This window comes from Eumetopias jubatus, unplaced genomic scaffold (genome assembly GCF_037043125.1).
Source record: "Eumetopias jubatus isolate StellerSeaLion01/CBP00866 unplaced genomic scaffold, mEumJub1_p1.0 scaffold_1, whole genome shotgun sequence".
Taxonomy (NCBI): Eukaryota; Metazoa; Chordata; class Mammalia; order Carnivora; family Otariidae; genus Eumetopias; species Eumetopias jubatus.
The window spans coordinates 114,678,506-114,693,016 of NW_028274807.1; the positions used below are offsets into that span (position 1 = coordinate 114,678,506).

The 14,511-nt window shown below is 36.3% G+C and overlaps 1 protein-coding gene across 9 annotated transcripts in view; it reads left to right on the plus strand.

The window, feature by feature from the left end:
• LOC114209055 (phospholipid scramblase 1) overlaps window positions 1–14,511 on the plus strand; it is a 29,445-nt gene that overhangs the window by 3,263 nt on the left and 11,671 nt on the right. For 7 of the 9 annotated variants that reach the window (XM_028103092.2, XM_028103093.2, XM_028103094.2 and 4 more), the window contains 5 exons: window positions 858–883; window positions 3,755–3,835; window positions 8,274–8,560; window positions 9,977–10,019; window positions 13,091–13,311. In XM_028103092.2, the coding sequence (XP_027958893.1) occupies window positions 871–883; window positions 3,755–3,835; window positions 8,274–8,560; window positions 9,977–10,019; window positions 13,091–13,311 (645 nt within the window). In that variant the 5' untranslated portion in view covers window positions 858–870. Of the gene's footprint in view, window positions 1–857; window positions 884–2,308; window positions 2,497–3,754; window positions 3,836–8,273; window positions 8,561–9,976; window positions 10,020–13,090; window positions 13,312–14,511 lie in introns of all 9 variants that reach the window. The other 2 variants (XM_088025872.1, XM_088025875.1) reach the window with 1 other exon arrangement.

A 14,511-nucleotide genomic window follows, 5' to 3' on the forward strand; every position in this document is an offset into this window, starting at 1 on the left:
AAAGAACAAATATGGACAAATAAGCTCTGCTTTAGAGTCTCTTTAGTTTCCTTTCCTTGGATCTCTGTACAAGAGGTTTTGCCTTATGTGTTAATTGTAATTAGCAGGCAGAAAGGGGGTTGGGATTTTAAGTGGAGAAATCAGGGGAAAAGGGTTCAAGGAGCTGGAAGGTAGAAGCACTGAATGCAATGTTTTTATTATTGTTGTTATTGTTGTTGTTGTTATTTTTTGTAGAAATAGCCAAACACAAAGTTTTGGTCCAATTGTCATGATGCTGCAGCTATGACAACCCCTGAGAGTGGGTTCTCTGGCTAAAAGTGTACTTTGAAACATAGAACAAAGGCTCAGGCCTTTTCAGATTTACTGTTCAAGTTGGGCAGAACATATCCACAGAACTTGGAATCCCCTGGTATTTGCAGTAGTGTGATCCGATAGCTAACCCGTCTGTCCTGGTGAACCATGTCTAGAGCCCAGACCTAAGGCTGGATGCTGGATCACACACTCCTTTTGTATAGATTGTAAGGTTCCAGTTTTGGAGTTTAATTTGGTTACAATGTGGAGTCTTAAGATCACAGTGTTTTCTTTTTGGCTTTCTGCCTCATAGGACCCTCTCTCCACAAAGGTTTGTAGAAAATGTCCACCATCCTTGGGTGACCCACAACTTCTTAAGTTGTACTCAGAACCACATCAAGGGGGAATGGGATCAAGACCAAAGGGTTTAAATGACCATTCTGGTAGATGAGATGAATAGAAGAATATCCTATGTGTATGTATAGTTTCAGAATATCTTGTTTCAATAGTCATATTTGGCCTATAAATTTGTAGACAATGTAGTAATATCAGGTCTTCTTTTTCAGAGCTCTTTAAATCATGGAAAAACAAAGTAAGTAATTTAAGTGTTTACTTTCGTTTTATAATGTTAAATCTGTTGTTAATACGTTCTTTGTCATAGTGTTTTATTCAGTTTCTGAAAAGATGTAATTTCCTTTGTTTTGTTTATGCTTCAGAACCCAGAGTCTAGTTCATTGTTTTGACTATAGAGACAATCTACACATATATCCACTATCACTAAGTTTTCCTCTAAAAATAAAAAAAAAAACTTAGAAAAGCCTAAGGAATTTTAGTCTTACTGGGAAATATGTTATATAATTTATACTATATTCCATCTAGATCAGTTTTTCCCTTTTAATATGCATTTTATATACATAAACATTTAACTCAAATTAACAGACAATAAATTTAATATGTCAGTCCATTGTAGTAAAATCTTCAGATATATCCTTGCTATATATTTCATAACATTCAGATGTGAACAGGTTTAAATGAATACCAATCGTATGTTATGGCTTTTTACTATCAAGAAAATTCTAGGGGTGCCTGGGTGGCTCAGTCGGTTAAGCGGCCAACTCTGGATTTCAGCTCAGGTCATGATCTCAGAATCATGGGATCAAGCCCCTCTTTGGGCTCCATGCTTAGCATGGAGTCTGCTTTCCCTCTCCCTCTGCTCTTCCCCTTTCTCTCTCTCTCTCTCTTTCTATCTCTCTTGTTCTATCTCTAAAATAAATAAATAAATAAACAAACAAACAAATAAATAAATAAATCTCTCTTAAAAAAAAGGAAAATTCTAAATAAGATGGGTATTGACCAAACATATAATAAAAGACTTTGTCTTTTTTTAAAATCTAAAGTTCTGAAGAGAAAAACAGTACATATGGGGGAAAGTGTGAAAAACAAAATCCTGTTTTGTGAGAAGATTTATATTCTGTTTATTTTTGTTTAGATACCAAAGAGACATTTATCTCTCACCACAGTGTCAGCCTTGCTAGATACATTAGATACTCTGTAGGACTAGAAACCTCAGCTTTCCTTCATGAAGTTTCATGATCTTCTCTTAATGTTTGCTATATTAATTTAATTTTACTTACAAAACTTTTTAGATGTACATTGATACAGTATTACACTGCTATATCTGCTGCAGCATTAGGATGCTTCAGATCACTTTAGAAATATTCTTTTGGCCAAGGTCATAGTCACCTTTTAACTCTTCATCTTCATATATATAATTGTGTGTGTGTGTAAATGTGCATAAATAGAAATAAAATGTATATAAGTATGTAAATATATATAGAAGTAAAAATTAATTTTCTTTATAACATGACATTCCTATGATATCTGTAAATTATTTTAAGTTCCATTTCACAAATGCAGAAATCCATTCATCATTCATATGCTCTTTGGTCTATTTAATCACTTCCCCATTTGCTTGTTTTCCCTTTATATGAATTTCTGCTGAAATTCCGAAAACTAGGATCAACACTCTGGAGCCAAAACCTCAGAGATTATGAGCTTCTAATTTCTTGAATCTATCAGCTCCCAGATATGTATGTGTATTTACTATTGTTCAAATAATGGTACCTATTAAGAGGTGCCAAATGTGACATATCCTTCAAGAGGAGATCTGTTAGTCAGACTTGCAGTGTGTTTTCTTGAGATCTGGTAAGTGTGACCCCACTCAGGTTGGGAGTGGGAGCTGTGGGCAGGGCCTTGAGAGCTAGAGAACTAAGAGGTAGGCCACCCACTTGAAGCCAACAAACAAGGGAATGGTTGGGATGGAATGACCTGTGGTAATTCAGAGATCTGTAATAAATCAGGGTATGTTGCACTATCTGTTCAGAGAAAAGCCCAGATGGAAGTAGAGGATTCTTTGTTACCTGAATTTGCACAGTCTCCATGGACTCCATTCTGCTGAAGGTATTATGAAACCAATTGAATGGAGGAGGACGGTGGCTCACAATCCAGCTTTCCTGCTGAAATCACATGAGTTGAGTGGTCTTTGAAGGCCTGTGGTAAAGAAGTACATAGAAAATATATCAGATTGAAAGTTTGACTTACTTTTTCTTCTGTATTAATGCCATGCCCTCATCATTCAGTAAGAAACTATTTTGAATTTATAGTTAGCAAGCCATAATGAAACATGGTTTAAGTGTAGTGTCCACTAGACCATAAGTTGCCTGAAGACAGAGGCAGTATAGCCTCAGAGCTCAACTCAGAGGCAAGATAGGAGGTGTTCAACAAATATTTATTGTCTGACTGGGATGGCTACTAAATAAGTGACTAGAAAACATAAATATGAAGAACTAGGAGGTTCAACGAAGTTTAATATGTTAGTTTTTTGTAATTCAGTCAGTTATGATTTTTGTAGGTCAAAATCAGTCAAATATTAGGAATTTCCTATGGTTCAACCTTATTGGGGTAGTTGCAGAGTAAGCATAAAAAGGATATTGAAATACTGAAATGTATGCATTATTTTACATATTTTTAAAATAATTCTTACAGGAGTAATTATAGATATCTTTGAAATCATCCATAATCTTTCCATTACGATCCCTACATCTTTCTTCACTGTATGTGGTTTTAAAACACTGTTTTCCTAATACCAACAAAATCAAAATATGGAAGCAAACATTGATCAGGCGTATTTGAAAACTAGAAATTCAGCCCCAGCCACTCAGCTTTCTCATTTTATCCAAAAAGGAATTTGTTTGAAACAGGATTCTACTGCAAATTAAGTCTGATAGCAAGCATTGCTTTTGTTGAGTGAAGAGTTCACTTTACCAATTTTAGTACAGCACAAGATCATATAAATGAAAATTATTTAAGGACAATGTATTTTTCTTTTTAAGGACAATGTATTTTTCTTTCTGACATATATTTTATTAAAGTAGATATATGTTTACCTCTCCCTGAATTGCAGGTGGGCAAATGAATGCTCCTCATCCAGGAACAAATTTACCGCCTGGACATCTCCCTGAATATCCTTCAGCAGCATTCCAAGGTAAAACATTTGTTTAAAGAACAAAAACTCCCAATTTTTCAATTATTGATATTCCCCAAAGGGTATATGTGTCTGCCTGTGTGTGTATATTTTAGTAGTGTCTTTGACTAAAACTGCAGTAATGAAATTGGCAGCCTAGTTCTTAGTTTTTTTGCTTGACTATGTATTATCATAAATAACACGAATGTAATTTTTACTTATACAGGATAATAAAGATGTAGAGTCAATAAAAACAGTAGTGAGTTTACATTTAGCAAATAAAGTTTGACATAAATTAAACCCCAAAATACACATTTTAAGTAAAAGATTTCGTTGATTCTTTATCTCTGAAAATTGTCATCATGCACATAGGAGATTTATCCCTGAGTATTTTTGAGTCAGATATTAGCTGAGGGTAATTGTGTACAGTGAGGGTCACAGAAAAGAGGTGACCGCTTAAAACTGGAAGCTGTAAGTAATAAAAATGCAGCTACCTGGGGATAATTCTCATTTTCATTTTGTATTTGCTTTTGTATACATCCTGAATCATGCCTTACATCTAAGAAAAGCAGTTGAATCATATCACTCCATACTAGGGAATACATTTTTCCCTTTGAACCAATGAATAGAGGACTTAAGAGATTTTCATTTAGACAAATGCAGTTATCAAAATTACTAGAACTTTACTAAACGGCAAAGGTCATGGTGCACCCAGATTTACAATTAGTCTGGCTACTACCATCTTGAGACCGTCCTAGGGATTTAGGATCAAAAGGAATCAGGTTTGGACAGAAGGGTGTATCTAGTTTGTTTTCTCCTCTGAGCAAATAAATCTGCTTTGGAACTAAATGGCCTCTTTAATTGTCTAGCCAAAAATTTTGCAGTAGGGCCTGGATCTCATCCAGATGTTTGCAGTTATAAGAATGTGAGCTAGAAAATTTCTAAGGTATAGTTCTCAAGAGTGCCTGCACTTAAGTAGTACTTGGAAGCTCTTAAAAACACTATACCAGGGCACTATCCCAGGAAAATTAAAGCAGAAGCTCAGGTAGTGGGACCCAAGGATTAGTAATTTTTTTAATTTCCCAGGTAATTCTAATGTGCAGCCAGGGCTGAGGATTGCTGCTCTAAATTTTTATATGATGACTGAAGAATTATTAGCAAGCTGTAATATTCATCCAAGGCACTTGGAGAATGATTTAATCCACCCCACAGATAATTAAAAGTGGGTGATACATAATTAAATTCAGTTATAATCAGACTTGAGAGTTCGTGAGAAAAATAGCTTAATTTTATTTCTCAAGTCCAAGGCCACATATAGTTCAGGTCTTAATATGACAATGATGCTAACAGTAGTGATAGTTTAAAATTGAGAGCTCACTGTGCATAATGTGGATTAACTCATTTAATTCTCAATCTTATGAGGTCAGTACTATTGTCCCCACTATGCAGGTGGGAAAAAGGCATAGAGAGGATGTATCAGGCTTCAAGTTCTGGCCTCTATACTTAACAGTTGTATGGTGGTTCAAACAAGTTGCTCTATACCTCTAAGCCTCAGTTCTTTTTTTTTTAAGATTTTATTTATTTATTTGAGAGAGTGAGAGAGAGAAAGCATGAGCCAGCGGCAGAGGGAGAGGGGGAGGGAGAAGCAGACTCCCCGCTGAGCAGGGAGCCCAGTGTGGGGCTCTATCCCCCCGACCCTGGGATCACTACCCGAGCCAAAGGCAGATGCCCAACAGACTGAGCCATCCAGGCACCCTAAAGCCTCAGTTCTTATCTATAAAATGGGGCTAATATTTTCCAATTCAGTTTTGTTTGGAGATTGAATGAGAGTATATGTAAAACACCTAATACAATGATTTACAAATAATAAGTGACAAATATTTGTTGACTATTATACTAATAATGTATTAAATCAATTGGACTTTATACAAATGAAAATATTATCCAAATTTCAGGTAATTCTGTATGCTTAATTCATTGATTTGTGAAATAATCAACTATCCTCTCCAAGAGTCTTGAGAAGATTGAAATACGCTAATAATGTAACCTATTAACTCATATATCCCCATTTGGTTTGCCTGTGATCTGATCTTTGCACTGTAGCCAGTGATCTTTAAAAATGCATATCTGTTCATGTTACAGACAGTATTCAATGTGTACATCATTGGCTTTTTGTTGCTTTCATGATAAAGGCCAGAATGCTTGATTTGGTTCACTAGACCCGAGGGGCTCCCCTGCATTCTCTTTAACTGTCTGTTAAGCCTGACTCTCTGCTATTCAAGTCGATGTGCCTTTTCACAGATGAGTAGAAACCCTGTATGTGTTGCTGTCCCAGGGCTTCTCCCTGAAACCTTTTTCCCTATGCCCCTGGTTTACTCAACTCCTTTGTATCCTTTAGATCTCAGCTGAAAGGTGGTCCTCAGGGAAGCTGTCCCAACTCCCTCCTTTTTTCTCTCCCCATCCCAACACTTTCTTTTGGCATATATAGTCATAAAAATCTGGTCCCTTCTTTCAAAGAGCTTGTCTTCGACTCTCGTTAATCAACTGATCATACTGGTGTTGTGGATCCCTAGAGTAAAGGATAAATATAAAGTTATCTTCCCCATTAGGCAGTGAGGGAAGGGATTGCATCTGCATTTCTCATTTTAAATCCCAGTGCTCAGCACTCCTAAAAACTTTGTAAGATATAAATCGGATTATGGAACTCATTTGTGTGCTTAAAATCCTCAAAGGCCTGTCAATCACACTTGGAATAAAATCTAAACTCCTTATGAATGGGCTCCCTAGATGAACTGCTCCTATTTCTTCACTGATAGCAGTTTCTACTCTTCCTCTCCTTTATGATGTTTCTCTCTTTCTCAAACATGCCAAATTTATTCCTAAAGTTGAAGATTTTTGCATTTGGTTTTCCTTCCTCTTGAACGTTTCTCACCAGATCTTTACATAAAGCTTTTCCTTTCTCATATTCTAGATCTCAACAGAGTTTTTTTTTTTCTATCTAAAGTAACTAGTTGATACCTTTCCCTCTCTACCATGCATTTTCTCTATGAGTTCAATCTGAAATCTTTTAAAAAGAATTTATTTACTTTTTCCCAAAAGTTGCCCTATAAGCATCCTGAGGACAGGGTGCCTTGTTGATAGCTGTGTCCTCTGATTCTAGACCAGAGCCAGTCACATTGTAGAACATTGGTAAATATTTATTTATTCTAAGAAGGAATGAATGATAAAAACTATATTTAAAAGGTATTAGTATGAGATTTAGTCTGTCTTCTAAATCTTTTTATAATGGTATATGTATTTTGCCATCAGTGTTTTTTTTTAAAGTATTTATAAATTATATAATCTAAGAATAAATTTTACATAGCCTTTCCTGTTAAAATATTATGGAACACATTCCTTTGAAATTATATTCCATTGCTGTGGGATTGCTACTCTGTGCACTATTCATGTAAGCTTTGAAACTTCATTGTAATCACAGATTTACGTGGAATACAGAATATATACCTATTAAATTTCTTCCTCTCCTGTGCTTATTAAATACCTAGGACAAGTTTGCCTATTGTAACTTTTTCCCTTCCTTGGTTCTCAAATTGTATTTTTCAGAGTGCTGAGAGCAGTAAATTATGAAATTTAAATTTGTAACCTAACTATCATAATGGATTTTTTTTTTCTTGTAGGAGGTCTTAGGACAGGAATGTGCCATGGGTTAAAAGTTCAGGCCAACTGTTAACCCAGATAAGCACCTGGACAATAGTGGAAGTAACAACATGCTTTTACCTCTATACCAGAGTTTCTCAACAGCAGCACTATAATATTTTGGGATGTATAATTCTTTTTTTTTCAGGGCACTTTCTGGCATTTCAGGAAATATTTAGCAGCATTACTGGCCCTCCAACTACCAGATGCCAGTATCACCCTCTGTTCCAGCTGAAACAACCAAAAATGCTCCAGACCTTGCCAAATATTTCTTGAGGGGATAAAACCCCCTGTAGTTCTTTACATAAGGGAGGTACTGTTTCCTACAATTCCAGAATTATCATATTTTTATAGAGTGCTTTGGTTTTAGAAATGCTGACTCAAAGCCTTTATTTTGGGCCTTTGACACAATGACATCTCTCTTTTCTATTGAAGTATTCCAGACTCTTTATGTAGGTGACTCTAGATCATTGTTAATTTCCTGTCACTTTCTTAGGTTTCAAGAGTATTTTCAACTGAGTTTGAACAGTGGATAAAGCTTGGGCCAACTCTATTCACAGTCCCAAGCCCTGTAGGAGTGGATATGAAACCACAGATATTTCATTGAAAATTTGCTGAAAGATAAAAACACAACATTTAAGCTTCATAGAAACAGGATTTCTGAGCTAAAATTTCAGTTTGCAGAGTTTTAGGAGTAATCCCAAAATAATTCATGTTTCATTTTCTGTGCAGTTACAAATTACTTCACCTGTTTCTATTTCAGGACCTCCAGAACATACTGGCTACCCTGGCCCCCAGGTTGGCTACCCTGGCCCCCAGGTTGGCTACCCTGGCCCTCAGGCTGGCTACCCTGGCCCTCAGGCTGGCTATCCTGGCCCTCAGGCTGGCTACTCAATTCCGCCAGCTGATTATTCAGGTGCTGGCCCAGTAGGCTTTCCTGTCCAACACCAGCCAGTGTATAATCAGCCAGGTGGACCTGCAGGGGTACCATGCATGCCAGAACCACCACCTCCATTAGACTGTCCACCTGGATTGGAATATTTAAGTCAGGTAATTTCAAATAAATGAAACACTCATAAAAAATAAAACTGTCCTTATAGTTCGCTTAATAAAATTAACAAATGATTAATTCACAAAAGTCTGAAATGATAAAACAACATTTAATGCTGACAAATTACTATACTTCTAGGTGAAGTTTACTTTTAAAGTGAAATACAAATATCTTAGGAAATTGTGTTTTCTATGATTTTTGAATATAATCTGTGGTAATGGCCAATAACAAACCTTTATTAAGCACTATTTTCCAGACTTTGTTCCTAAGTATAACACATGTATTAACTTATTTAATCCTTTTAGAAGCTCTATGATATATAGGTGCTAATATTATCATCATTTTACACAAGAGGAAACTGAGGTCCAGAGAAGTTATATAATTGACTCAGAGCCAAAACACTAAGAAAGTGGGAATGGCTTCTTACTTCTAGAGCCTTGGTTCTGGATCTCACTGTCTTTAATCCCAACACCAAGTAACTTCCTGGAAGGTGAAAAGAAACATTAAACTAAATTTGGTGTTGAGTGTCAATAAGTGGTACCAAAAACAGAGTTAATATTTTGTGTATAACATGATACACTTTTTATTATCATTAATAAAACTGTATTTTATGATGCTTTGCTCTTTGGAAGAACCAATTTTATTAACGCCACAAGTAAGAAAAAAAAAATCCTGGATTTTGGTGTACTGCATGATACCATATCCTAGCAATGTGAGTGTTAGTATTTGCCCAGTGTTGGAAATCTGGTAGGTAGAGTAGGAATATGAAATCCTATGTGTCTGATCAATAAACAAATAAATATATTCCTGTGGTAACCAACCAGTTTTCAGTAAATGAATTGGCTCTCTTGTACTCTCTGTACTAATTTAATTTCCCACAATGCACTTGGGCAGCATGTATTGTAAGAACTTTTTGTAGTTCATATATTCTCTGACAAATACCTTAAACAGATTCTTTTTAAAATCAAGGCCTTACAGAATGTATAGGGGAAGTTATTACCTGCTCCAAAAGATGATATCAAGCACACTTAAAATTTTTTTTTTAGATTTGGAAAGAATCTCTTCAAGTGGATAAAGAGTCTTAATATTTCTTAAGTCTTTTCAAGAAGGAACTTTAAAAAAAAAAATTTAGAGGGATTCCAGTGTAAGTCAATTTTATTTGACCTGAATTTGCCCACATTAATAGTGAACACATTCGATGATTGTTTTTCAATTAAAGATATATTAATTTTAATTTTATACCTTTTTAGGTATAAAAGTTTAGAAGTAAGTATGCTATTATTAAATATTGATAAATATTGATAATTGATTATATGCATTCCTTAAAATATAAAAGCACTAATATTAATTTGGTTGGTGTAGAAAGCATGGAAATATAGCTTAATTTTTTTTTTTTTTTTTTTTTACTGTAATAGATAGATCAGATACTGATTCATCAGCAAACTGAGCTTCTGGAAGGTATGTATTCATTGTATTGATCATATTTCTAGAAAGAGAAGATGTTTATACAGATAAAGGCGTATCAGCAACCACAAATGTAACACTTTTACTGATTATTTATAAATGTCTCTCTTCATGATAATGAAATGGTGGTAATTATCAGTAGCTCATTTCTGCAAATTAGGAGTCAACCGGTAAAATACTATTATTCTGAGCATCTGTTCTTATGCTACAGACCCTAACTTACAAGGAAACCAATCAAAACTTACTTTTTCTCCCACTTCTCTCTAGAAATCATTTCAGCTGTTTCCTCCCCAGCCTATGATGATCTTGATATTGACACAGAACCAAATGCACTAGTTCAGTTACCTTAGTACATTTCTAAAGCGAGTAAACTTCTTCAGTTTGGATGGGTATGTTTTGGAAAATTGTATTCTTGCCCACAATTTTTTTTAAAGATTTTATTTATTTGAGAGAGGAGGAGAGGCAGTGAGAGAGTACAAGCTGGGAGGAGAGGGAGAAGCAGGCTCCCTGCCGAGTGGGGAGCCCGATGACGGGCTGGATCCCAGGACGCTGGGATCATGACCTGAGCCGAAGGCAGACACCCAACCAAGTGAGCCACCCAGGTGCTCCTCTTGCCCACAATTTTTATTAGGAGTTCATATGAACCCTGTAAGACCCCTGTTCTGTGGGCTGTGGATTATCACCTTGGGTACAGGGCTAATGCAGTGTTGGAGGATGCTGACCAGCAACCTGGAGGCCTGGCTTCTTAGAACGGCACTCCTGCTCATGTGAATGGCCAATAAATATTTCCTTGGGTACATCACTCCTGAGATGCAAGGTAAACTTAGGAAGCCACTAGATATTTCAGGATTCTTGCCAGGGAAAAGAGAACCTGGATGGATTCATGAACTGTGGTGTCTTTCTTCTAGATATAAAGAGTTTAATGAACATTCATCTAGTTTTTAGAATATATCTGTTAAGTCCTTCTTCACCTCTCTGCAAAGTCCCTTTCCACTGGTAGAAATTGTAACATCAATTTTAAGAGTAGAGCAATAGATGTGGTTAGAATGTATAGTTGCTGCCTATTTTATTTAAATTGCTTATCCTGTACACTGTTAGATATTTATAGTGTTCTTGTTTTTGTTAGTTTGTTTATACTAACTTTTCTCTGCGAACTTGTTCTTTGTTGTTTGATAATTTGTACTTTGAATTTTTTAATGTTTTAAGAAATTTATTTTTGACATTATAAAATCAAACCAAACCAAAACAGACACTGTACATTAAACAGCATTCCATTTATAGTTTTTAAATGTACAACTTTTATATATATTGGTGAAATATGTATGTATTGATCATGAAACGTAAATTCCAAATTTAGTAGTTCTTAATTCTTTAGTTTTCTAAAAGTGATGTCTTTAATTTTCTTGTTTTCTTTTCATCTCAATGAAAGTGTATATTGTGGGCGCCTGGGTGGCTCAGTCGTTAAGCTTCTGCCTTCAGCTCAGGTCATGATCCCGGGGTCCTGGGATCGAGCCCCGCATCGGGCTCTCTTGCTCAGCGGGAGGCCTGCTTCTCCCTCTCTCACTCCCTCTGTTTGTGTTCCCTCTCTCGCCTTGTCTCTCTCTGTCAAATAAATAAATAAAATCTTAAAAAAAATAATTAAAAAATTAAAAAAAGAAAGTGTATATGGTAAGATTATGGTAGCCTAAAGAGATGAAGATTACTCCATTTATTTTTAGCATCTGAGTGTACGACAGGCACTTACACACTTACCAAGTCAAAACTTCATAGACAATAATGATGACCATAGAGATCTTTTGTTTTCTTCTCATTTTTTGAGTAACTAGAAGGTAACTTGGAGATTGTGTAAACACATTGATCTCATTTTACAGATAAACTAGCTGAAGAATTTTGAGATTAAACTACTTAAGGAAACACTCAGATAATAGATTTCATGTTATGAATCAGTTTAATTTTTTTCTCATAAAAAATGTGACTGTCAGATGTTGAGGTCAAGGGTGGTTCTTTTAAAGAAAGAGTCCAAAGCCTGTCTGAGCCAGAGCAAAGGCACTTAAGGGAGGTCATGATGATAGAATTTATGAAGTACATCTCTATCTGACTAAAAGTATCCACACAGACATTAGAGAGTGTTTTTTGTCCCATATATATCTTTTAATCATTATTTTGGTAGCCTGACATCCCATGACCCACGTTAATGAGGACTATAGACTAGTGGGACCATTTGTTGTTCCTTTCTGGCTCTAAGCACGGAGAGGTTTGCAATGTGTGATTCAGTATGGGAAGCCCATTGATAAGATATCACATGGGCATCAGCATTTAGCATACCTCTGTCTCCCTGTGAAGAGATTAGCCCCCTCTAGAGTAGAGAGCTTACTTAGGATGCCAGTGGTCTACATAGCCTATGAGTTGCAGCCTTGGTTGCCAAGCTCCTCTTCCCGTTGTCTAGTACCGATCTCCCACTTCTGAGTAACTACTGCTGAGCTAAACAAGGGTGTTCTGGGTCTAATGTGATGTTCTAATTCACCTTCCATTTTCACCCTCTCCCTTTCTACATGTGTGCATTAAGAGTAAGCCCTCTCATTACCTTCCCTCACACAGTGCAAAAACATAAGCCATGAATATGGTATATAAAAAAATTTATTTGATAGAATATTTCATAAGAGTGTAAACGTAGCAACCATCCCCTACGTAATTGAATATATGAAAACTATACCTGTGGATATTTTCTGCATACACCTAGCACAACTAAGACTATTGCACCATCCCTCAGCAGCAGTCTGACTTTCTGACATTTCTGTGGAATTAGGCAGATATGAGTTGTTTTCTGTTCCATGTATCACATAGGGACTCTTCATTTCTCTATGCCTTAACACCCTCTCTTTCTTCTTTCCCTTTCCCTTCTATCCTCTGTCTAGATCATCTCTAAACACCTTTCCTTTTCTTTCTTCCTGTGTTACTTGAAGTATCATCTGAAAATGGCATAACTACATATTATAGTATCTTAGGATAGATTCATTATTCTTTTAGCATAATGGTCATAATGATTTCCTCTTTTATGTTTGTAGTCTTAACAGGTTTTGAAAGTAATAACAGATATGAAATTAAGAACAGCTTTGGACAAAGGATTTACTTTGCGGCAGAGGATACGGATTTCTGTACCCGAAATTGCTGTGGGGCTTCTAGGCCTTTTACCATGAGGATTCTTGATAATATGGGCCGAGAAGTTATAACTCTGGAGAGACCACTAAGGTGTGGCAGCTGTTGTTGCCCCTGCTGTCTTCAGGAGGTCAGTGAGCAATTACCAGTGTCATTTGTAAAGTAGGTCAGCAAGGATTTTTACCCTTTCATTGAATTATGTAATCAAATGAGATTTAAAGGAAAATTGGTCCGTAAGCTCTTAGTTTATACTTGAGAGTAAATTGTCCAAGAAGAAATGCAGTGGAAAACAATGAACAGTTAGCCCCATGGCCATGAGTAGTGTGTCTCATGAGGTTGAGATCAGCGATCTCAGAGACGAGGCTTCTTGATCTTCATGGAGAGCTAAGAAGGTAGTGCAAGTTCCTGACCTACAAGGAACATGAAAAGCCTGGCCAAAGCCAGAGCAGTGAGACCATAGAGAATATCCTAGAATATCCTACATGTGTTCATCCCACAGTTTGGGCCAACCTTGCAGAGAGGCCCTCTCTGAAAAATTTCAGTGCCTGTTTTTTTATATATCCATAGAAATTATGAATGTATTTGAGCCCCCTATAAGAGTATACACTAGTTGTGAGTACCTTTAGCTCCATAAAGACCAGGTGTCTATTTCATTTACTTGGCAGCCCACTAATAGAGAATGTGGATCTCAGGGGAGATGCTGGGGCACAGAGGGTTTATAGGGAAGTTTATTTTTGCCTGTGTCTCCATTGGCCTGAGACCAGCCCTGCCAGAGCCACTCAGTCATTCCACAGAGGGAGCTGTGCTAGCCTGACAGACACAGTTACAAGCACATGAATATTTGAAATCTAGTACTGTACATATTTTAAAAGGTTAACTGAAGTTATTCATGCTGAATTATTTATTTTCCATATCATTTAGGTTAGATATAGTAATATTTATCCAGGAATATCTGAGGAAAAACTGGGAGTTTGATGTAATATGCTCTACAATATAAAGTGTACAGTAACATATATTACACTATTGTAAAAAACAGAGCTAGGAAGTCATTTACTGATGAGCACACTGAGGCACCTTCAAGGTCACCTAGCTAAGTAGCAGAGCCAAGATTCCAGGCTTCATTTTCTTTCCATTTTGGCACCATTGCTACTCATATTTAGTAACTGTACCACTGACCAGAGCTGTGTTCCTACATCTAAACCACTGTTTTTAAAAAAAAGTTTAAGAAAAGAGTTCCTTAACAATTTAGGCATTTTTCATAAATATGGAGATTAAAAAATGTACAAAGGCCAGTGGAGCAAAGCTTTAGTGGAGACGATGCATGCAGCCT